This window comes from Aythya ferina (assembly GCF_964211825.1).
Source record: "Aythya ferina genome assembly, contig: HAP1_SCAFFOLD_105, whole genome shotgun sequence".
In the NCBI taxonomy this organism is placed as follows: domain Eukaryota; kingdom Metazoa; phylum Chordata; class Aves; order Anseriformes; family Anatidae; genus Aythya; species Aythya ferina.
The window spans coordinates 87,400-112,198 of NW_028181414.1; the positions used below are offsets into that span (position 1 = coordinate 87,400).

Consider the following 24,799-nt stretch of genomic DNA (forward strand, 5'->3'; position numbering starts at 1 on the left):
GTTTCGTTGGGTTTTCCGTGGTCATCATGGTGGAAAAGTGTAAATTGTGGGTTTTGGAGAACATCAGGTAGGTTTAGAGTGGTTTTGAGGTGGATCTATGGTTTTGGGGGTTTTCTTTCGTTTTTGCTTGTGATCCTGTTCTTGTTTGGGGTGTTTTTGACGTGTTTTGGGGTCTCTGTTGGGTTTCGTTGGGTTTTCCATGGTCATCATGGTGGAAAAGTTTAAATTGTGGGTTTTGCAGAAGATCAGGTAGGTTTAGAGTGGTTTTGGGGTTGATCTATGGTTTTGGGGGTTTTCTTTCATTTTTGGTGGTGATCCCGTTCTTGTTTGGTGTGTTTTTGACGTGTTTTGGCGTCTCCGTTGGGTTTTAGTGTGGTTCTTGTTGGTCATCATGTTGAAAAAGGGTAAACTGTGGGTTTTGGAGAACATCAGGTAGCTTAGGGGGCCTTTTGGGGTGGATCTATGGCTTTTTTGGTTTTCTTTCCTTTTTGGTGTGATCCTGTTTATTTTTGTGCTGTTATTGACGTGTTTTGGGGTCTCCGTTGGGTTTTGTTGGGTTTCCATTGGATTTTCTCGTGGTTGGGAGTGGATTGTACATTTAGGAGAACATCAGGTAGGTTTAAGGGTTTTGTGGGGTTAAATCACGTTTTTTCTTCTGATCCAGTTTACTTTTGGGGTGTTTTTGACGTGTTTTGGGGTTTCCGTTGTGTTTCGTTGAGATCCTAATGGATTTTATGGTGGTTGGGAGTGGACTTTGGGATTTGGAGAACATCACGTAAGTTTAGGGTGGTTTTCGGATTGGATCCGTGCTTTTTGGGGATTTTCTTCCAGTTTTGGGGGTGATGTCGTTTTTCTTAGGGGTGTTTTTGACGTGTTTTGGGGTCTCCATTGGGTTTCGTTGGGTTTTCCGTGGTCATCGTGATGGAAAAGGGTAAATTGTGGAATTTGGAGAACATCAGGTAGGTTTACAGTGGTTTTTGGGTGGATCTATGGTTTCTGGGGGTTTTCTTTTTTTGTTGTTGTTTTTTTTTTTTTTTTTTTTTTCTCCCAAGAACCATATAAATTACATGCAAAACATTGTACATAGAGATTAATATCAAAATGCAATACACATCACGTGCACTTTAAGCTGGACTCTAGTATATGACAAACACACCAGGGTACATATTGCTTTGAAACCACCATTTTTTTTTAATGTCATGCATACCACATAATATTCAGTCTTTTGTTTTGTATTTCTCTGATTTTATACAAATATACCAGTGCTTATTATACTATTTACTGGAAAAGAATAAAAAAATCAGATCTGTGTGCCCTCTTCAAATCAAAATTTTGTTCTGAGAGCACTGGATAAATATATATACACACACCAACAAGTGTCATAAGCTTTGCCTTTGCTGAAGGAAGATAAATAGTACAAAGAAAGTCTGTCTAGTTTGTTTTACAGACTTGTCTTTCTCAGTATGGAACAAACTGACCTCCCTGGTCTAACTTTGCAGTTGCCTATTCTGCCTTTGTCCTGCAGAGAAGAGCAAGAAAGGAACAAATCTATTTTTGCACCCCAAAAACGCATTAGAGGAGGATTATCACACCCACCTAAGGGTACTTCCTTGTTTGTTTATAAAGCACAAAGCATTTCTCTTGGACAGTCTCTGTTGCTGGCCTCTTTTGTGCCTTCCATTTATAATAAAGATATTAAGATGCTTACCCCTTGCTTGTTTTTTTTTTTTTTATTTGTTTGTTTGTTTGTTTTTGTTTTTTTTAAAGAACAGTGGAAGTGGAGAGTCGGATGACAAGCAAGAACAAACACTAGAAACTCCTTGTTCTGCCCCTGCTTTTTAATCACCCAGCATCACCCCGGCTGCAAAACAGCCTCTGCTGATTTACCTGCTTGTTAAAGCACCCCACAGGCTGCAAGTGCGGTGTGCTAGGTGTCAAGTTATATTTAACGGTGCACACGTAACCATTCATCTTCCCACAGTCGAAGCACAGAACAGCCTCTTGCTAACACAACTCATCCCTGCTGCTGCAAGAAACCTCATGGCCTGCAGGAAAACCTCAAGCTAAGAGTTCCAAAGCAAAAGCAGAAAACGCATCATTTGTACTCTTTCTATTTGAGGGAATTCTAGCTGCTAAATGCTGCCTACATCTGAGGGCACGTTCTGAGGCTGCCGGGAAGGACACTCAACACCCACTGACAGCAGGAGTGCAAAGATGCCAGCCAAGAAGGCAAAGGTTAGAGCTGAACGCTGCCTCAGCTTCCTCCAGCAGCCAGCTGGGGGTCACCTTTCACCACGCTCTCTGAGACTCGGAGCCCCGAGTTAGCGCAGCCGCCACGTACAGCTGCTCCTTGCTGGCCCAAACTATTTGAAGAGTCTTCAGACTTCAGGGACCTGTTTTACGACAGCCTCAAGATCAAATTCATCTGTTCCTGAAGGCGCTGATCGTCCTGCTGTTTCTGTAGCTGTCAAAGAACAATCCTGAACTGAGGCACTCGTCTGATCAAACAGTGCTTCGGCACAGATTTGTCTTTAGCTTGACACATCAAGGTGAAGAGGAATCGATTCTTGCAAGCAACCTCTCAAGCAGGGATCTAATAAGGTGACCAAAACGACAGATCTGTTGTGCAGATCTGAGCACGTCACTCTGCAGGGAATCACTTTCAAGCCTAAGATGTTTCACCCATCTCCCTGCCCCAGAGCGACACAAGGAAAGCTCTTAAGCAATTGCTAGCCTCTCCTCAGTGCTCACGAGTCCCAAATCACTAATTTTACAATATATAAACCATGGCAGCTGGCACCTAGTTGGCACACGGTGACACTGCACACGTGGGCAGTGCTGTCAGGAGCTGGAAAGTCAGGGGTGAGGGGGTTAAGGGAAAACCACACATCAGTTTAGCAACTTGGCTCCCGTAGGATACTTCCTACGGCAGGAGTTTTAGCAAAGTCCCTCCCTCAGAGGGACCTGCTGGCTAATTAAAACGGGACTTCTGCTGGAGCAGTCAGAAGGCAGCAGGGTATCAGGAGATATCCAGTGGGCATCACCGTCAGCCTGTGGCAGTTTGGGGTCCAGGTATCAGTGGTTATGCGTGGTTTTCTCTGCTTCACTTTCTCCAAAGCTGTGAAAAAATAGTTCTTTTACAGCACTGTACAGTCACACGTTACGGATGGAACCAGCTGCATCAACTTCCAGTACGACGGTGTTGGAAAAAGGTGCCTTTGGTGGTCAGGAGCACAACAGCTCTGGTGAGGTGTTATTTAAGTGTGTTCTTACATCTGAGTTTCCTCATAGCAGTATGTAGCTGAGGGGGTCCAGGTTTCCCAGGTAAGATTGATGTTTTTTCTCCTACCAAGCACCAGCTCAGTATACAAAGCTCTGTTAATAACACCCAAGCGTGTAGATGTTAAACTGAAACTGCTTTTAAACCTATTTGTTGTTACAAAAATAGCTTCATACACCATCTTCACAGGGTAAAAATTCACATGGAAGGACAAAAAAACCCAGAAGCGCTTCCTGAGCTTCAGTTTACCAACAGCACCATCGGATTTAGATCCTGGCCTGGCAGCCAGGATGCAGGGTCTGTAAGCATTGCTGCGATGTGCAAGTGCCAAGGCAGGTTTCTGGCCTGCCCTGAATAAAATACCTTTTTTTTTTTAATACAAACAGCGTGCCAGGTACGCTGTAATGCCAATGTGCCAGCTCAATAGAGGATGTCAAACAACAGAGGCGTTTATCCTAATTTCTGGCATGAAAACACTTTTAACAGCATTCTTTTCATGAAGAAAACCCTCTCTATCTTCTCCAATGCTCCAGGATCTGCTGCAGCTGCAGCAGCCGCGCTGGTACAACCCACATCTTTGCCAAATCTTTTCAATAATTGTGCTTTACCTCGGCAATGTTGAGGTCACTCCTCTTCCTCCTCCAGCTGAGCAAGCAGCTCGCTGGCTCTGCCACACCACAGGTGCAGAAGCGAAAGCTGGGAACACAGGAGTCAAACTCTCAGTGCTCACGAAGCCACCAGGGCAGAGGGCTGACACAGAGGCACCCCGGATCCGCTCTCCCTCCCCGCTGCGAGGCTCGCAGCAGCCCCAACCCGAAGCACACACAATGCTTCGCATGGTGATGTCACCGCTGATTCTGAGTCCCCACGTGAGGATCTGCTTCACCACTCTCAACGTTGGTGTTGGTTTTTGATTTTTTTTTTTTTTCTTTTAAACATTCTCAGCTTATGGGAAACCATCAGGTAAACCACAGATCGCTAGGGAAGAAGGCCCACACGAGGGAAGTCCGTGCTTTTCTTCCAGGCAGTGGCACGTGCTTTAACACGCCGCGTTCGACAAAGCAGCTCTCCCCGTTTTGCTCAGTGGCAACAGGCACGACTGCAACGCACACAGGTGTAGGCAGCACCTGCAGGTCCCAAACCCTTAACCCGTTTTTAGAGAGCACCAATTTTTTAAGTAGTGCTTTTCCCTTAATCCATGACCCCTTCTTTCCTTTATTTCTATCGGGTGGCTCTCCTCCATTTTCCTCCTCAGTGTCTGAGCAGACACTGGGAATCGTTTCCGGAGGAAGGGCACGGCTGAAGCTCCTCCATCTACTCTCCGAGAAAAGAGAGTATGTTAAAGAATACATCTTTCCTTTCTTTTCCCTTTTTTAAATACAATTTCTGAAATCAACGCTGCGGCCTGGCAGCAAATACCTACGGGACTAAAGGTGATTCCTCATCCTCACTGTAACGTTGTAGTTAACCTCCCAACGAACCCATCTCCCCAGGAAGCGGCCATTTGAGATGGGAAGGGGCAGAGCAAGAGGAAGCTCTCCTTAGCCTAGCTCTTCCCCCAACACCACCTCGCCACCCAGCACCAAATTCAACTCACCTGCTCCGCCCGATCACTCGAACGGGCGTCCGACGCTGGCACACGCCGCAGCGGTGGTTCTGACGTGCCTTAAATCACCTCTCCGCAGAATATCTCAGGTCTGTACGCTCAAATAACGCAGTATTTGAGAAATAACGCCCAGAGCTCACACTCTGAGTGCAGCCCAACAGCACCGAAGCACCGGTAGGCTAAACATTCCAAACCTGGCAACAAGGCTGACCCAAGCAACAGCACGGAACCCTTCTGCACCTTCAGCGTGGACATCAGCGTAAGGAAACACAGACCTCCTCGATCCAAATTTTAAGCGAGAAACGCAAAAGGTCACCCAACCGGCTTGTTTTCAGCAAGCTAAAGGAGAAATTAAGGCGACAACCGGGTGCATCCAGAGTTAGTCAGATCCTGAAGGCAGTTCCTTGGGGGAACGGAGGAGCAACGCGCCAGATGAGGGCTGCCTTACAGCGCACCCCTTAGAAGCACTGCTACGGAAGGAAGGCAGAAGGTTGGAACTCGAAAGAACTCGCAAGGCGCCCGTTAAGGGGGAAATCTTTCATTTTTTTCTCAGCAGAACCTCCCCTCTCCCTCCCCCCCCGCCCCCCCCATGAAGGCAGACCAGGGTCTCTTTGCTTCCTTAGGGAGAGGGCAGGGACGGGGCAGGGTGGTGGGACAGATGGCCAGAGGTTCGGATGGACGGACAGACAGCCAGACAGAGGGCCCAGCAAGGCCTGACGAAGGGCTCAGGAGCGGGAGGGAAGGGCAGGGCGAGGGGAAAGGCAGAGAAGTACAAATCTCTTTTTCCTTGTGATAACTTTTCTTGACCAAAAAACACGATTGTGAATGAGGCAAAATGAAAGATGTAACATGGGGACGTGCGGATACTCACGATGATGCAGCCTTCTATCCGCATGTTCGCTGTGCTGCTGGGATAGCAGCTGCGGGAGCCTGGCAGCAGAGGGCAGTGAAGCCAAGCAGCTGGGATCCGTCTCTGGGGAAGGGGGCACTGAGAAAGCGCTTGCAAACGGGGCACAAGCCCTCAGCCTCTGGAGGCGGCGCCTGTCAGGCGTGAAGGAAAGGGATCCCTTCTGGGAAGATGCTGTGGGCTTGCTGAGGCTCGAAGAACAGACGGTGCTGGCTGCTACCAGCGTGCTGCAGCAGCGGCAAGACAGAGCCGTGGTGGTTTTCCTCAGCTGGGCAGCCGAGCTCCAGCACAAGCGCTCTCTCCCTGCCCCTCCTCCAACGCCAAGGGGAGAAAAGAGGCTGGCAAGGGCTCAAGGGCTGCCAGAAGGACAGGGAGATCACTCCACAAGGAGCATCACGGGCAAAGCAGGCTCAGCACAGCCTGTTCCAGTCCAGCCCGGGGCCTGCTCCTGCGGGGGCTCTCCACAGGCCGCGGCCTCCTCCAGGCCACAGCCACCTGCTCCACCGGGGGCTCCTCCACCCGCAGGGGGGCTGCAGCGTGGAGATCTGCTCCACGGGGGACCCATGGGCTGCAGGGGGACAGCCTGCTCCACCAGGGGCCTCTCCCTGCACAGGCCGCAGGGGAACTGCTGCTGTGAGCCTGGAGCACCTCCTGCCTCCTGCTGCACGGACCTTGGGGACTGCACAGAGCTTTCTCACTCCTCCCTGAGCCAGACGCTGCTGGGCAGCAGCTTTTGTTCCCTTTCTTAGATGCAAGATCTTCTTAAATTCATCAGCGTAAGGAAACACAGACCTCCTCGATCCAAATTTTAAGCGAGAAACGCAAAAGGTCACCCAACCGGCTTGTTTTCAGCAAGCTAAAGGAGAAATTAAGGCGACAACCGGGTGCATCCAGAGTTAGTCAGATCCTGAAGGCAGTTCCTTGGGGGAACGGAGGAGCAACGCGCCAGATGAGGGCTGCCTTACAGCGCGCCCCTTAGAAGCACTGCTACGGAAGGAAGGCAGAAGGTTGGAACTCGAAAGAACTCGCAAGGCGCCCGTTAAGGGGGAAATCTTTCATTTTTTTCTCAGCAGAACCTCCCCTCTCCCTCCCCCCCCGCCCCCCTCATGAAGGCAGACCAGGGACTCTTTGCTTCCTTAGGGAGAGGGCAGGGACGGGGCAGGGTGGTGGGACAGATGGCCAGAGGTTCGGATGGACGGACAGACAGCCGGACAGAGGGCCCAGCAAGGCCTGACGAAGGGCTCAGGAGCGGGAGGGAAGGGCAGGGCGAGGGGAAAGGCAGAGAAGTACAAATCTCTTTTTCCTTGTGATAACTTTTCTTGACCAAAAAACACGATTGTGAATGAGGCAAAATGAAAGATGTAACATGGGGACGTGCGGATACTCACGATGATGCAGCCTTCTATCCGCATGTTCACCTGCTCATAGAGCCACACCTGGATCCTCGACCTCTGCAGAACGAAGGAGGAGAGTAAGTCGGGCCACAAACACTGAGCACTTTTGTTCTCTCATGTGTTCAGAAATACCTGCTAGCCACAGCCACGACAGCTCCCAAACGCTCCGAGGAGCAACTCTCAGGGGCAGTTCCAATGTGCAATCTGACATTTGAGCGTTATACCATCGGGTGAATACTACACGTTTGGTGAAGAACACGTTTCCAGTCACAAGGGAACACCCCTGCACGCCCGGCTACACGAGGGGGAAATGCCGGGCTCCTTGTGCCCACCAGCACACCGCACAGCTCTCCATCCCCCACAAACCCGTCCCGGGACACAGCCGGGAGCCGAAAACTCACCGAGGGGAATCCCCAGACCCTCCCCACTCCCCCCACACTCCCCAAATCCCCATCCCCGCCCCCTCCCCGCGGTACTCACGTTCTGCAGGTAGCGGAAGATGAGGTTCTGGGGCGCTGCGTTAAGGGCTCAGCACGGGGACGACAGTTCCGGGCTCGGGACAAGGCCCCAAACCCCACAGCGAGGCCTCAGGGCCCCGCGACAAGGCCTCAAGGCCCGGGCCGAGCCCCCTGAGGTCCGAGCCGCCCCCCACCCACCTCCCCGGCACCCCCCAGCCGCAGGAAGGATACGATGGGCTGCACCATCACCTTCTGCACCTTCTGGCCCTGCCCGCGGTACGCCATGGCTGCTGCCGCCTCGCCGCTCCCGCTCCCAGCACCGCAGGCAGAAGAGGCGAAGGCTGATGGTAGAACAGGGCTTCTTGGGGTGAAGGGAAAGCGAGGGCAGGTGGGCGCAGTCTCTGAGCTCTCCTCCTCCTGATTTTGCTTTTTCTCCCCCATTTCTGAGCCGGCAGAAGTCCCCGTGAAGTCCTTCGGCACGATGAAGGCCTGCGTGAGCTCCAGCAGCAGTTTCGTCGGCGGAGGTTTTCCCTGGTGGGGCCGGGGCGTCACAGCACACACACACACACACACACAGAGACGCGTGGTTTTGTCCAAACATTAAGTATTTACAACAAATTCGACAAGCGCTTTTCCTCTGCCAGCAGCAAATGCCTGAGGGCCCCCACAGCTTCACAAATCATAGCGGGAAGTGCCTACCGTGCCGCGAAAAGTTCGGAAAATAATTCAAAATTGATCTGCTAGAGGAAAAAAAACGATGGCTGGTGGCAGGGTACACAATACACCCGAATCTCAGCTCTGTCCTCCGCAGGGTCAGTGCCCACGCCCAAGTGCGATGCTGATGGCACCCGAACATTTGCTGTAGCAGGCAGCAGAGCCAGCAGCTCAGGGGAGCAAGTTTTAAAACCAAGAGGCACTTAAACAACCCTTCATCGACCCTGTGACTGTGGCAGAGTCCCGACTGCTCGCCCCGGAGTCCTCACACAGGCAAAAAGCACCAACCAAAGCCTGGGGGAACTTTGGTATAGCACAAGAGAAGGGAGTGGGGGTAGTGGAGCCGCATGGCAGAGCTGCTGCTTTTCACCATTTGATCCTCCCTGATAATTGAAAGGAAGGCTGGGTGGGCTGACCCCCACCCCCATTCCTGGCAGCAAGTTTGGTCCACAACACACTGGAATAACGATTCTGCTCCCTCCCACCCCTACAGCTTCATCATCTGACACGGGTACAGTCAAAACAATGGCATACACGAGTAAAAGTCAAGAGTTGACATAGTAACTCCAGGATTTGGCTATCAACTGTCCGAGAAATCACAACACCGAAGCTTCACAATGTGCCCAACATCGAGTTGTGCCAAGGGCGGAGGAAGGAAGAAGCTTTACATTTAAGCCTTCAGAGCATCGCTCCATCAGAAGATCGATTTGCAGCCACCATGGCGTGCCAATGGAGATCTTTCTGTGCCAAAAGAAGTGCTTTGTCCTCTCGATATCGAAGGTAACCACCTATAGTTACAGAACGGATGCACAAGACCTTAACTCTGACCAGCAGGGAAATTTAGGACAACTGAGCGCAGATTCTGCCAATTTCTACCACTTCGGACTGTGCTTTAAGTCTCATTGCAAAGCCTCAGTTAGAAAAAGGATCACCTCGGGGTATCCAACAAGAAGAATAGTTTTAATTTTTATTTTTATTTTTAATTATACCCTAGGACTACGCAGTTCAACTGTCAATCATCTCGGAGAGTTCAAGGAGGAGGTCATCCTCGTCCTTCCCTGGGTCTAAGTCGATTTCAGCTTCCAGTCTGCCTCCTGAGATTTCCCAAAGTAGCTTCTCAAAATCTTCATCCGCAGATAAGGGCACGTTCCCTGTGGAACTCAGCCAGCGTGTCCGTGCCTCTTCTGGCTGGGAAGAAGCTGAGGTCGAGGTCTCGAGATCCATCTCCATCTGCTCCTCAAATCTTTCCGGGCTTCCAAGACGCACTTCAGGTCTTGGGAGAGCAAGAAAGAACAATCAGGATATGCCATTTCTTAACGGGAAATCCCTTTCCTGCAAACTGGCTCTTAAAACTGTAGGCAAGCCCTCCTATGCTTCAATCTTACACAGGGATTGTTATCAATCAACCCAGGGCTACATTTAGAGCCCGATGTGTTACCAGGTACATTTTTCAGTCTGGGGGTTTATCTGTGAAGCCAGGGCACCTGGAGTTGAGGTGGCATTCTTGAGGACCAAAAGGCAGAGGACACTACTCATCATCTATCACCTCACGAGGAAGTAGAACTTCACCTCATCCTCGTTCAGGTATTCAGACAACCCAAGAAGTCACCGGAAAGCTGTGCTGACTTGCAGCATTTCAAGAAAGCCTAATTAAGCAATCCTGCTAGCTGCTAGAAAGTGGTTTCAGGTGACTTATTCCTTTGATGGATTTTGGCTTCAATTATCTCAGAACCCTCATTTTTTCCCACATGTGACAGAACTTGTTTCCCTGGGGATATACACTGATTAAGAAAAAGAACAAGTTGGGGTTGTCACCTGTTTTGGGGATTTTCTTCAAGTCTGATGGCTGGGACGTGCTCCGGCACGTCTGAAACACCCTAGAAAGCAGCAAAACAGTATTTATGACACATGGGTAAAAGATTCCTTAATAGCTTTTTCCTCCACACTGCTTCTCCTCTGGCATTGCGGAGCCGTGGCCAAAATACAAAACCAAGGTGCTCCTGAAGAAAGTTCACATTCACCTGGAGGTTACTCACGATCTGGTGTCTTTTAAGAACATGGCATTAATGGACAAAATCCCCCACACCAGAGAAATCACAGCATCAGAGTACCGGTTAAAGAGTGCCATTCATCTCATAAATACAGAAGGGTTCTACAAGCATCCTGGAGACAGCTACTGGATTTCTAAGGAAACAGAAGGCCTGCAGAACGTTTGAGTTTTCCACCTTTTCAAATAGAGGAGGGTAGAAATTTAACAAGGGATCCATCGCTGCATTAGCCCCTGGCCTTACCATGGCTGCTTTTCTGGCTAGAGGTCCCATCATGTCAGCATCAAAGGCAGTCTGTAGTTCCACAGCTGCTATGGCAGACGGGTAACTCCCAGGTGCCTTACGTTTCAGTGCCTTCTTCTTGGGGAAAGTGACTTTCCCATGCGAAGGCTTCGCAGATGTCATAAAGTTGGCTAGAGTAAAAGGAAGAGAGAACTGATACAGTCTTGCTCTGCCTCAGGAAAAATCCAGGTTCTCTTAATCATTTCCACAGTCCTTCTACACACTTAAATGCATTTGGCCAGCACAATTACACCGCCATTGCCTGGATTCTCAGGAATCTTTTCCACATAGTAAACTCTGTCTACCAACAAGCCATACAAAGGAACAAAGAAACCGAAGAGCTACAGTAAATAATAATCCAGGACAAGGGAAACCTCAGACACATAGCAATCCTAAGTGCAAGCTAGGTTCACAAATATAGACAGCTTTTATATTTAAAGTCCTGCTCCCGCTAGGAAAGGAAAAAGCAGCAGTTATAGTAGGACAAGAGTGTATGCAACTCTTGTACCAGCTTCCTCTCCCTTGCAGTGATGTCCCACAGTTAAGTTGTTCTACAAAGTCCACATTTGTAGTGGCATTTTCTAGTCTCCCGTTCCTTACCTAACATCTGGCTGGCAGGAAAAGAAGCAAACTAAGAAAAAGAAAGTACACCCTTCGCTTCGTAGCACTGCGTGGCAAAATGCACCCAGCCAGAGTTACAGCATGAGAATTGTCATCTTCTGTCTGTATTTCAGAAGACAACCTAAGTAACTCTTAACCTTCAACACTTACTTTTAGCTTCCTGGCCCTGAAATTGAGCTGCCACTTTCCCTGCTGGTTCAGTATTAAAGAAGCCAGCAGTAGATTTGACAGCAGCTTCCTCCTGCCAAAGCTTCTCTTGTTGTTCTCTCTGTTGCCACTTCTCCCACCGTCTCTCTTCAAAGCTCTTCTCTGGACATTTACGAGTTCCACTCTGCTGAGTGGGCTAGAAGGAAAGAAAAGTAGTGCATGAATAGGACAAAAAAAATAAATAAAATCCGTGGAGATTTCGTTAAGAAAATCTGATCAGCAATCCCTCCAAAATGGTCTTGATGTGGAACAGCATATTAATCTCGTTCAGGTTACTGTTGTTTTTTTTGTTTGTTTGTTTGTTTGTTTGTTTTCCCATAAAATTCTGCCTGTAACAAGAGCCATGCTTTACTATGGACGCAGTCTCACATATCTGCAATATCCACTATGGCAAGCTTCTTTAAACAGCTAGGGTGTTCTGCTGTACATCTATTTATCACATTCTTTTTAAGCAGCAGACAGTCATACAAGTTCCCCTATACAGTATCCACTGACAGATTGATTTCCTTGAACACAGAACTCTGGCCTTCTGTATTAAATCCTTCATGTCTGACAGATCAAGTCAGTAAGAACAAAAAGAATTCCCTCCACGTTAACTGTGTAGATTTCAGCTGGTGCTAACAGGGTTTCTTTGTTGCTGTGGTATAAACAGACTGATTCCAAGTTTGAGGATTACAGAGTTGTCTGGAAATGCTGCTGGCGATAGGATTTAGACTGCACTGCAGCTCCTACCAGCTGCTGAAGGGTAAGAACACACTCAAGAGGGTGGCACACGGTGAGTAACAAAACTTGTCAGAATTATCAGAAATTGTACGAATGTATGTGTGTCTTCACAGAGGACTCACCTGTACATCAGGTCCAGAGGAAAGTTTAGGAAAAGGCCGGTTCAATTCCACTGCCTTCTTTTCTTCTTTTTCAGGTGCTTTAAAAAAAGACAAAAAAAAGTGTTGTCAACGGCAGAAATAAAGAAAGCTGGGTACTTGTTTCCTTTGTGCATTTATTTCCTTGTGTCCCATGAGAGAGAGAGAGAAAGGCTACAATGTGCAAGCCATTCAGCATTTATCCATGAAGCAGATCCTGAGCAAACTGAACTTGCTCAATATGGGAAGCACCTCACTGGGGCAGGCATTAAAGCATCTTATTACCTGTTAGTTTTGTGCTCCATAAAGATTTCTGCTCTGCTGGGGCAGGTCCGGGTTGTGCTGAGGGAGCTGGCACATCTCCTTCACTCTGCTGCATCCGCAGAGCTTTCTCACGCTTTATTTCTTCCAAGGTTTTAACACGCACTTCTCCTTCTGGCTTGACTTTTCCTGCCGGCTCCTTCGCCTGCCCTTTGCTGGGCCCGGACAGAGTGAGCTGCTTCTTGGACTCACCCTGAATTTTGCTCTTGCTATGGCATTCTCCTGCTTTTTTCTTCTCTTCTACCAAGCGATTATTCTTTTTTTCAGACAAGGCTTCAGAGAAAGTTTGCATGCGACCTGCACGAGCAGCTCTTGCCCCTGCGCTGGAATCTTCAGTTTTACCGTGCCCTTCAGCCTTGGCTTTGGCTTGAGGTTCGCGTCTCTGAAGAGCTTTCTCACGACGGATTTCCTCCAGTGTTTTCACATGGATCTCTCCCATCGGCTTAGCAGCCTTCCCTGTCATCATCAAGAAATGAGGAGAAGCACCAACATTTAAAGAGAGTCCAGCAATATTTTAAGTCTCCAAAATTTGTCAGAGCACTAAGGAAAACTCATCTTGAGCGTTCCCAATAATGCATCTTAGAACAATATCCTTAGAACAACATTCTCCTCCTCCTCTGAGCCACTTGTATTTTGAAGACCAGCCCTATCCAGAGAGAACTGCTACACAGAAATGCTGCTTTACTTTATTACTTTTTCAGACTGCATTTCAAATTCCTGCTCCTGGCAGTGGTTCTATTCTAATTGTACGTAACGGTTCACAGAAGCAGCTAAAAACCTCGACAAGGCACAAGTAGAAAATAAACACACACCTAGAGCCAGAGTTCTGATAGTGGCTGTCAGAAGAGCTTCAGCACTCAACCAAGAGGCGTCAGTTCTTTGTTTTCGTTTAAATTAGTTTGTAGGGATGTATGAAAGCAGTCCAAGTTTGTGGAAAGGAAGGAGGAGAAAGCATATTTAAGATCTAGCTGTTACCTCTCTCAGTACTGGTCTGTTTAGGAGGTAATCCCAGCCTGTCCTTCAGAGACTTGGGAACTCGAACTGCAAAACAGAAAAAGAATGAATTAGGGAGGCTGCATAATGTCAACTTCAGGTTCACATTTCAAAACAAGACAGGAAAGGTAACTTTGAATCCCAGTGATTACGACCTCAGCCAACATGCAAAAAGAAACATCACTGGAAAAGGACAAACAGAAAGACTAAAAACGAAACCCAGGAATCCAATCCAGATGCCCGTTTAGTACCTGTCTCTCTCTTGGGTGCTTTGTCAGCATTTCCCGGAGCCTCTACCTTCTTCCCCAGCCTTTCAGCAAGGCTGCGCTTCACTGGAAGGCTGCCTACATCATCTTCAGAGAAAACAAGGAATATTGTAAGAACTTTTCTTTGCAGGAAGGTTTGAGAACAGTCAACAATAAGCTTCTCTTTTTCAAGCATATTTTCATAGAATTGCCTTTCAGCTGCTAAATGATTTATTTTTTTTTTTTTCCATTTCTGCCGTCAACACAGATCTCCACTGCAATGTATTTTCCTTTCATACATCACAAATACTCTTTAATGCAGTCATATATAGAAGGCAGCACCTACGTAACAGCTCGTAAAAAGTTCTCACCTGCGGAGGCTTTCCGTTTTCCTTGTCTATCAGCAAGATCTACTCGAACCACAGGTTCCTCCCCTAAAACAAAAGGGAATTTTTTTTTCTATTTCACAGAAACCAGTAGCCAACAGAAATATTATCCTGTTAGCCCATGTCCAAAAAACCCTAGTCAGACACTGTTTTGACAGCTAAACCACACAAACTCATATTTTAACTATAATTAACATGGAAAAAAAATATTAATAGTCTCAGTGCTTGCTTCAAATTCCAGCTGAGATAGTAGAGAGTGAATCTGAGTCTGCTTGACACCTATACTTTGTGCAGAACAAAGCTGCATAAGCAAGCAGAATATTCTTAGGTGCAAATGCTGAGAAATATTCCTTTCTAAGGTGAATGTCTACGAGTAAAAGTACTTCCACACTTTTTTCCCTTTAAAAGGCATTTGCACAGCTCTAAACAATTTATACACAAACACCTGTCATACTGTGTCCACACCTGCCACTGTACGCCTCTTTAATGCTTCAGAAATTGCTTCTTATATAGCACTGGCTTCTACAGCTCGCTCTTCTCGTTACTCTTCTGTTTTTCAGTTACCCCCCTATTGGCATACTGACACTTTTTTTTTTCTCCTGCCACTGCACTTAACCTGAGCACCAAATCTTTCCAGTACAACCAGGGACTTTAAGCATAAAAGCACGTTTTGAACAGAAGGCAGCACCAGAAGGCTAACATGGGTGAATTGTTTTAAGTATTGCTTAACCCTCCAGTTTAGGAGTAATGAAATCAAAACAAAAGCATTCATTATTACCTTTCTTGGAAGACACTGTCACAGTTCTCACCACTGTCCGGACATTTTCCTCTTCTGGAGCAGGAAAAATCATAGAATCAACGGGACGAAGAGAAGATCTTGAAGAACCTTCTGTTCAGAGCAACCAAAACGTAAGGAAGTTTACCCAACATAAAAAACTATCACAAAGAACAAAAAACTTTAAATGATTTGTTACTGTCAAAAATACAGCAAGCAGAGCATGTAAAGAAGAGAGGTGACTAATTTGCCTCTGGTTGCCCTTTGAACTCCCATTTAGAATACCAGCTGGCTGAGAATCAGGTTGCTTTATGCCCCCAGCTAAAAATGGAAGTCTGTCCCTCAAGCAGCTCCCAGTCACCATCACCTGCCGTGAACAGGATAAGAAAGTAGGCAATATTAACTCACCACCGTGTCTCTTATTTTTTTCCTTCATCTTCTGCCATTTGATTTCCTCAAGTGTTTTTATTCCAAAATTCAGATTGCCCTCTGAAAACAGGAAACAGTTCATGAGACAGGCTTAGAGGCACTCACTGAGGACCACAGATCCTCAGGCTTCTTAGCGCTCAGGAACTTTCTGAAGTATTTCGAATAAAGCCTGTCAACACTCCTCACAAGTGAAAGAGCCATAGAACCAATGGCATTTTGCCCCTCCTTTCATCCTTCAGGGTTCAAAATGTAGTTTTAATTTTAATCCATTTACACGATATTAGATCCCTCTATCGTTAGATATGGCTTATCAACAGTGGTTGCAAGGCTGCACGTGCAGCCATTTAAACTCCATGCTGTGGCCCTGTTTTGTTCTCCAAAAGTAAAGAAAAGGAGTTCACCTTTCTGACCCAATGGGCACATGATGGTATTAATGGCAGAAATGAGATCATGGAAATAACCGACTCCATTCAGCACCCCTACATTTTGTTGTGTTTTTACACCACGCTGCTTTTGACTTAACTGTCAAGTTCTTCTGATTTATCCTACTAAGGTGCTGGCATACCTTGTTTAGTAGTAATAGAACTGCCTTTCCGAGTGGAAATCACCCGTAATCCATTTTTGCCTTCCGCACCTGGATGCTGGACGGGAGTTTTAGTTTCTTCTCCTTCCTCAGAAAGTTGGTCTGAAGGGGAAAAATCGATTCAGTTATGCATAGACCAGGTTGGTCGTGATTACGTAGCTCATGCAGTGACACTTCAGCCCATGGTTCATATAAAAAACTTTGTTGCTGTTTTGTTTTTGTTTGTTTGTTTGTTTGTTTGTTTGTTTGTTTTTAAACAGCTACACTGACCTGATGAACTCCTAAGTAGAATACACTAGGACAAAACATCTAGGACTCTAGATTCTCTCTGCAGCTTTAACTACTACACAACACATTGCTCTTCAGACAGAAAAAAGAAATTTCCTTCCTAGTTTCACGTAGAACTTTACACAAAAGACCAGCTAAAGCCAGGAGTGGTTCTAAGCTTTCCTCCAACGTTTCAGCTTCTGTCCACTGACTGCCAGACAAAGCCACCAGTGACCTGGCCAGACTGCCTGCCCTATCGCTAGTCAGACCTCAGGTCATCTGTGATTTATACACTCATTTACAGCACAGATTCCTTCCAAGAACCAAAGATTTAACACATTCATTTACAGCACAAATTCCTTCAAGAACCAAAGATTTAACACATTCATTTACAGCACAAATTCCTTCAAGAACCAAAGATTTAACACATTCATTTACAGCACAAATTCCTTCAAGAAACAAAGATTTACACAATCATTTACAGCACAAATTCCTTCCAAGAACCAAAACATGCTCACCATCATCATCTTCATCATCATCTGCAGCATTGATTACAACTGGAGGGTGTGTAGGGCTTGGGACATTTTCAGAGTTTTCCACTTTCGTCACCCCCTTAGCTGTGGAGAGGGATTTGACTGGACAGAAAGTTTGTTTTGCTGCAGTGACATCTGAGCCACTTTCAGATCATCGTCCGCGCACTCAGGCGGACTTGGCAGTGTAGCTAGAGGAAGACGAGGATCATCGGTAATATGGCAGTTTAAAACTTTGACCACAATGCAAAGAGACGGTAGCAAAGGCAGATAACCCGCACAGACAACGAATTCAGCATCTCCTTTTGCCCATCCCATCACTGCTTACACCGTGAACAATGATTTCCCTTCCAACAACAACACATCTCCCTACCACCCAGCAAAAGAGGAAACAACAGGAAGCAAACTGCAAGGCAAACATCACACAAAGCAAAGAGAAGCTGAGCACGAAAGCAGAAAACAAACACCAGCAGTACACTCGGTGCAGTACACCTATGACTGCAGACCTTTTCCTGCCCTCACAAATGAACAGTTACCTGACGCCCCCTACAGGATTGGCACCCACTAAGTAATACTCAAAATTAATTCTTCAGCGCTTAAAGAAAAAGGACCTAAACTCACTCTTGCTTGGTGGTAAGAATTGTCCATCGATGTAACGTCCCTTTGCATGATGAAAAGCACAGTTGGCTTTCTGACAGCCTCCCGGCTGCTTCTCCCAGTAGCAAGGAATCTCACTGCGCTTTTTCTGAAGACAGAAAGAAAGAAAAGCTCGTGATAACATGCACCTGAGGCTTGCAAAGAGATGCACAGCTCCAGATCGTGACAGCTGTCACAACACAGTGCTGAAACAGCATTCCAAAGGTCAGTTTCTCAGTTAAGTGTAGTATTTCTGGGCATATTCACAAAGTTTGCATAAGCTGTAACCACTATGCACATTTAGTTTGGTCATCACTCAGTTTGAGAAGACAGGCACTCTCAGACATCAGTTGAGGGTGGCTTAAACTAATACACCTAGGATTATACTAGGATTATTCAGAGGGAAAAAGAACATCTGAAATTGCCTAGGTTAACCCTGTCTAGAACTACTTCTTGGAGACTTAGTTCTGCTGCACCTTTAACTTTCCCCACTTCCTACCCCAGGCAGCTACAACAGCGTTATCTGAAGGACTGTGGGTCAGAAGACACCTGATAGTTCATTATCAAGCCTGCTCCCATGAGGATAGAACAGCCTGTTTATTACCCCCCTGCTCCAGCAGGTTTTAGCAGTCTATTTAACAGCTATTCTGCATCTCTTGAGAAAACTGTCAGCATCTAATAAAAAAAAATAAACAAATATCTTGCTAAGACATACCGAAGGCATTGATTTTATTTCCCTCTGCTTCCTCCCACCCCCTCTCTTGGTAACAGAAACCAGTATGATTTTGAAGCAAACAAATCTATCCTGCAAAAGCGCAATCAGTACACCTACGGCACTGAAAAATGCTTTTGTGGATTTATTTTGAGAACACATTGTTAGGCACTCACGTCAATTTCCATGTGTCTGAATCGGCAGACATTCCTGAAACAACGACCCTCCTGCCACAGCTTGCAGACCGTCTCATTGCCCAGAGCAGCTTCGCAGTGGCGGTAGGCACATTTGTCTCCCTGGAACCAAAAGGAAACCAACAAGGAAAATAGAGTACAGCCTCAAAAATGGCCATGCTGCTGCCTAATGGTGCTACAACTGAATTCACAATCTATCTGGTTCTCAAGTTAACTAAAGACCAGTGTGCTTCCTCCTCCTAATCTACTCCTTCCTGAAAAAAGGGGAAAAAAAAGCAAAGCAAAGGAAAGCCAGCCATACCTTGCTACAGGTAGAATAGAAATAGAAGTAGCAATCGTCTCCTTGTTTAGACATGCCGACGAGTTCTGCTAACAAGCTCGGGTTCTCTCCACAGGGACTTCCTCTGCTCTTGGAGAGAGCTGTCTTCACCCTTGCTTGGGCTGAAAGTCTTCTACTGGCTTGTGATCAGTGAAATCTTCTTTTTAAAAGTAACCCGAAAGAAAGTAACAAGTGAAAAATAATGAGGAACAAACATTTTTCCAGCTTTCTTCAGTTAATCAAATCAAGTTATCAGTCTCTCAAAGAGAGCAAAGCCTTGAAATCAGCTGTTACATGAACTAACTAAATATTAAAGTTCTGTAAAGCTGCCAGGAGCTTTGTCAGCAAGCGTTCTCTTCCACATCCTCAATAATATGACCTGGAGCACATCTGGAAGCCTGAAAACGGAGTCACTCCTTAAAAAACCACCTGATGATACATGCAAGTCAATAATCAACTATGGCTACAAATAACTTCTCTAGAACACAGTTAGGACGCATTAAACAGCACGTTCCAGGCCCTGTGGGTCTTCGATTTCACCTACCTGGACAACCTCAGCAAAGTTATCGATCTTCAAAGGCTTCCAGTTAACTGCTCCTGTAGGCCGAACCAAGACTGAATCCGTGAATTAATAATAAAGGGGTAGGAAGAATTTTCCTCCTCACTTTGCCAAGGGAACCTCTCATCCACAATTCAAACATAGGATGCGCTTTTAAACAGCTTATAACTAAGAGAGGAAGCAAGTCCATTTGAATGCTCTCTCAGACTGGATGCAGCCACGGTTAGTTAGCTCTTCAAAAAAATAAAAACCAAAAACCAAAACAAAACAAAAACAAAAAAAAACAGCGCATTTAGAGATGAACTCGTGATTCAAAGTGGCTGCAAAAATGAGGCTCCATCTTCCACAGCCGGACAATTTAACTTTTTTTTTCTTTTTTTTTTTTTAATTTAAAATTCAGCATGTTCCAATCTCTGGTCTTCAAGATTTCTTCACCTATTAAGAAAACACAAAAACCTTTCCCCGTCTTTATTACCTGTACAGCAAAAAACATACCAGTGCATCTAAATCCACAGATGTGCATACGCATACACACATCTGTGTTTATACACACACGAGGAGGGAGTGAGAGAAAGTTAGCAAGAGCGACAGTGAAAATCAGAATTTTTGCCTTTTCGACACAGAGAACGCGTAAAAATTCTCTCATTTTGAGGGAACTAGAAAAAAATGGAGGCTCTACAAAAGATTTTGATGAGTATGCCTTCGAGGCCGATGCTTTGTAACATGAGGGATCTGGGGGCCAGCACACAAATATGCATACGGATGTACATGCATACAGGATAAACATATCTATACACACAAGCGTGCACAGTATATGTTGTATGATCTCCATATCGAGAACAACTCGTAGCCCTGATCAGACACATAGAGTTGCAATCAATTAACAGCAGCAAGACAGCAGATCAAGGGTACAGCAAGCTTTGAGAGGCAGGGGAATGCTCACTTTGCCAGTGGCACGGCTGCATGATACCAAGGATTTTGAATTACTTTGATTTTTTGGAAGCAATTTGGTTTTTCTTTCTGCGCTGTAGCTGTGGTGGTTTTACCGTGCTGGGCAGCTAAACCCCACAACCGCTCTCTCACTCCCCCTCCTTTAGATGAGGAGGGGGAGAAGTAAAGCAAAGAACAACTCACGGGTTGAGATAAGGATAATTTAATTAAAGGGAAAAAATTATAATAATTAAATAAAGACTACCATGAACTAAACAATTTAACTAAGGGGAAATAAAAGGGAAAGGGGAAAAAGGGAGGAAAACAAACAAACAAAATAAATGAAAGCTATGTGGAAGTGCAGAGGAAAGAAATTACTCTCTACTTCCCACAAATGAGCGATCATTGACCACGTCCTTGAAGCAAGGCCTCAACGCACGCAGCCGGTGTTCGAGAGGAGGACCGACGTTTTCCCAACGAGAGCCCACCCCTCCCCTCTTCTTCCTGTTTCCACCTTTTATTGCTGAGTGGGACATCACATGGTATGGAATATCCCTTTGATTGGTTTAGGTCAGCTGCCCTAGTGATGTTTCTCTCCTCACCTTTTTGCCCACCCCCTAGGAGGGTTAGAGAAAGGCCCAATGCTGTGCCACTGCTGCTCAGCAGTAGACACAACACTGGTGTGATAACACTGCTGTTCCAGCTACAAGGACAGAGTACGGCACTGTATGGGCTGCTGCAGGGAAAGTAAACATTCCAGCCAGACCCAGTACAGTAGCAAATACCACAGGTTTGCCATCACGTGCTGTTCCCTAATCCATATATCCATCATCAGCCATTGCTGCAGGATCATGAAAGGTTAGAGAAGACGACTTAGGTCCAATTTAACAGCCAATGAGTTTTCCATGAGCAGAGCTGCAACAGATTTTATTTCGCCACAAGCATTTTTTTTTCTTTTTTTCTGATATGAAGTCAGAAATTTTGATTTTTTTTTTTTTTAAAGACACTAAATGTCACAAAACCTGCAACCAGACCAGATAAAGTTCAATTCAGAGTGATTCTGAATGCTTTCATTAAAACGCTGCACATTTCTGTGCAAATTATTTCTGACTCTTCTGGACAAAAGTGGATGAAATAGTTCTTACAAATTAATAATAAAAGGTTGGAAGCTTTTACTCACACAAACACTAGTGAATTTTCCAGGAAATATTGTTTTGGCAGGGAATTTTCCCAAATCTAAAATAAAGAGAGGAAAAGTTGGGTTCTCATATTAGTTACTGCTTTTGACTGCTGGACAAAGGGAATAAAAACAGTAGTTAAGTGCAAGGTTTCCTTCTCTTCTTTAGTATGGATAGGAATCGTCACTTCGGACCTTTAGCACCTTCAGAAACACACCCAGTGCCATGCAGGTTCCTCTGCAGCTACTTCTAACAATTACTGGTGCTCCTTAGCATGGAAGTTTGACTCAAAACACTCTCCAGATTTAGCTCTTTTGACTGCCCAAGGAGCTCATCATTTTGCTTGTTGCCTTCCATTTTCCTGAACACACCGGGAACGCTGTTCAGAATCTGAATGGATCTGGTCTAAGGAATGGGAAGAAAGCAAAACCAACGATACCTTGCAGTATTCCAAATTCCAAAAAAGCAGTCTCATTTTAAAAAGGACCTCAAAAGCTTTTTTTTTTTTTAAACTGACATCTGCCAACATAGCAATCCAAGCGCTAAACCAACTGAAGTTGCCCCTGAAAGCCTGAATAAAAATGAGTAACTCTGGTGCACTCAGCAGGTCTGTAATAGAAGTTGGTAAGGGTTTTAGGTTTCTTTTTTTTTGCTCCAGGGTGCTGGTAAAATTTTTGCATTAAGAGATTTTGAACCTTTTGTACCAAAGAATTAGAGATGCGCTACAGTGCCAGTAGCTGGGGGTCTGGAAATACACACCAACAAGTGTCATAAGCTTTGCCTTTGCTGAAGGAAGATGAATAGTACAAAGAAAATCTGTCTAGTTTGTTTTACAGGCTTGTCTTTCTCAGTACGGAACAAACTGACCTCCCTGGTCTAACTTTGCAGTGCCTATTCTGCCTTTGTCCTGCAGAGAAGAGCAAGAAAGGAACAAATCTATTTTTGCACCCCAAAAACGCATTAGAGGAGGATTATCACACCCACCTAAGGGTACTTCCTTGTTTGTTTATAAAGCACAAAGCATTTCTCTTGGACAGTCTCTGTTGCTGGCCTCTTTTGTGCCTTCCATTTATAATAAAGATATTAAGATGCTTACCCCTTGCTTGGTTTTTTTTTTTTTTTTTTGTTTTTGTTTTTTTTAAAGAACAGTGGAAGTGGAGAGTCAGATGACAAGCAAGAACAAACACTAGAAACTCCTTGTTCTGCCCCTGCTTTTTAATCACCCAGCATCACCCCGGCTGCAAAACAGCCTCTGCTGATTTACCTGCTTGTTAAAGCACCCCACAGGCTGCAAGTGCGGTGTGCTAGGTGTCAAGTTATATTTAACGGTGCACACGTAACCATTCATCTTCCCACGGTCGAAGCACAGAACAGCCTCTTGCTAACAGAACTCATCCCTGCTGCTGCAAGAAACCTCATGGCCTGCAGGAAAACCTCAAGCTAAGAGTTCCAAAGCAAAAGCAGAAAACGCATCATTTGTACTCTTTCTATTTGAGGGAATTCTAGCTGCTAAATGCTGCCTACATCTGAGGGCACGTTCTGAGGCTGCCGGGAAGGACACTCAACACCCACTGACAGCAGGAGTGCAAAGATGCCAGCCAAGAAGGCAAAGGTTAGAGCTGAACGCTGCCTCAGCTTCCTCCAGCAGCCAGCTGGGGGTCACCTTTCACCACGCTCTCTGAGACTCGGAGCCCCGAGTTAGCGCAGCCGCCACGTACAGCTGCTCCTTGCTGGCCCAAACTATTTGAAGAGTCTTCAGACTTCAGGGACCTGTTTTACGACAGCCTCAAGATCAAATTCATCTGTTCCTGAAGGCGCTGATCGTCCTGCTGTTTCTGTAGCTGTCAAAGAACAATCCTAAACTGAGGCACTCGTCTGATCAAACAGTGCTTCGGCACAGATTTGTCTTTAGCTTGACACATCAAGGTGAAGAGGAATCGATTCTTGCAAGCAACCTCTCAAGCAGGGATCTAATAAGGTGACCAAAACGACAGATCTGTTGTGCAGATCTGAGCACGTCACTCTGCAGGGAATCACTTTCAAGCCTAAGATGTTTCACCCATCTCCCTGCCCCAGAGCGACACAAGGAAAGCTCTTAAGCAATTGCTAGCCTCTCCTCAGTGCTCACGAGTCCCAAATCACTAATTTTACAATATATAAACCATGGCAGCTGGCACCTAGTTGGCACACGGTGACACTGCACACGTTGGCAGTGCTGTCAGGAGCTGGAAAGTCAGGGGTGAGGGGGTTAAGGGAAAACCACACATCAGTTTAGCAACTTGGCTCCCGTAGGATACTTCCTACGGCAGGAGTTTTAGCAAAGTCCCTCCCTCAGAGGGACCTGCTGGCTAATTAAAACAGGACTTCTGCTGGAGCAGTCAGAAGGCAGCAGGGTATCAGGAGATATCCAGTGGGCATCACCGTCAGCCTGTGGCAGTTTGGGGTCCAGGTATCAGTGGTTATGCGTGGTTTTCTCTGCTTCACTTTCTCCAAAGCTGTGAAAAAATAGTTCTTTTACAGCACTGTACAGTCACACGTTACGGATGGAACCAGCTGCATCAACTTCCAGTACGACGGTGTTGGAAAAAGGTGCCTTTGGTGGTCAGGAGCACAACAGCTCTGGTGAGGTGTTATTTAAGTGTGTTCTTACATCTGAGTTTCCTCATAGCAGTATGTAGCTGAGGGGGTCCAGGTTTCCCAGGTAAGATTGATGTTTTTTCTCCTACCAAGCACCAGCTCAGTATACAAAGCTCTGTTAATAACACCCAAGCGTGTAGATGTTAAACTGAAACTGCTTTTAAACCTATTTGTTGTTACAAAAATAGCTTCATACACCATCTTCACAGGGTAAAAATTCACATGGAAGGACAAAAAAACCCAGAAGCGCTTCCTGAGCTTCAGTTTACCAACAGCACCATCGGATTTAGATCCTGGCCTGGCAGCCAGGATGCAGGGTCTGTAAGCATTGCTGCGATGTGCAAGTGCCAAGGCAGGTTTCTGGCCTGCCCTGAATAAAATACCTTTTTTTTTTTAATACAAACAGCGTGCCAGGTACGCTGTAATGCCAATGTGCCAGCTCAATAGAGGATGTCAAACAACAGAGGCGTTTATCCTAATTTCTGGCATGAAAACACTTTTAACAGCATTCTTTTCATGAAGAAAACCCTCTCTATCTTCTCCAATGCTCCAGGATCTGCTGCAGCTGCAGCAGCCGCGCTGGTACAACCCACATCTTTGCCAAATCTTTTCAATAATTGTGCTTTACCTCGGCAATGTTGAGGTCACTCCTCTTCCTCCTCCAGCTGAGCAAGCAGCTCGCTGGCTCTGCCACACCGCAGGTGCGGAAGCGAAAGCTGGGAACACAG

At 46.1% G+C, this 24,799-nt stretch overlaps 2 protein-coding genes and 1 pseudogene across 4 annotated transcripts in view; all 3 read right to left on the reverse strand.

Annotated features, from left to right (window-relative positions):
* Positions 1 to 1,167: 1,167 nt before the first annotated feature.
* The window catches only part of LOC311428650 (zinc finger CCCH domain-containing protein 11A-like), a 181,236-nt gene continuing 157,604 nt past the window's right edge, over positions 1,168 to 24,799 (reverse strand). Inside the window, exon 7 of the mRNA XM_084539999.1 lies at positions 1,168 to 1,519. Within this exon, the coding sequence (XP_084396125.1) occupies positions 1,488 to 1,519 (32 nt within the window). The 3' untranslated portion in view covers positions 1,168 to 1,487. The remainder of the gene's footprint in view (positions 1,520 to 24,799) is intronic.
* On the reverse strand, positions 9,365 to 19,604 carry LOC311428646 (zinc finger CCCH domain-containing protein 11A-like; annotated as a pseudogene). The gene is made up of 10 exons: positions 18,750 to 19,604; positions 18,431 to 18,550; positions 17,528 to 17,651; positions 16,895 to 17,097; positions 16,092 to 16,211; positions 15,506 to 15,586; positions 15,101 to 15,211; positions 14,308 to 14,370; positions 13,989 to 14,044; positions 9,365 to 9,547 (listed from the first exon to the last, which is right to left on the reverse strand). The product of its transcript is annotated as a zinc finger CCCH domain-containing protein 11A-like (transcript).
* Positions 22,250 to 24,799, reverse strand: part of LOC311428649 (zinc finger CCCH domain-containing protein 11A-like) — a 133,896-nt gene continuing 131,346 nt past the window's right edge. For both annotated transcript variants that reach the window (XM_084539996.1, XM_084539997.1), the window contains one exon: positions 22,250 to 22,341. In XM_084539996.1, the coding sequence (XP_084396122.1) occupies positions 22,265 to 22,341 (77 nt within the window). In that variant the 3' untranslated portion in view covers positions 22,250 to 22,264. The remainder of the gene's footprint in view (positions 22,342 to 24,799) is intronic.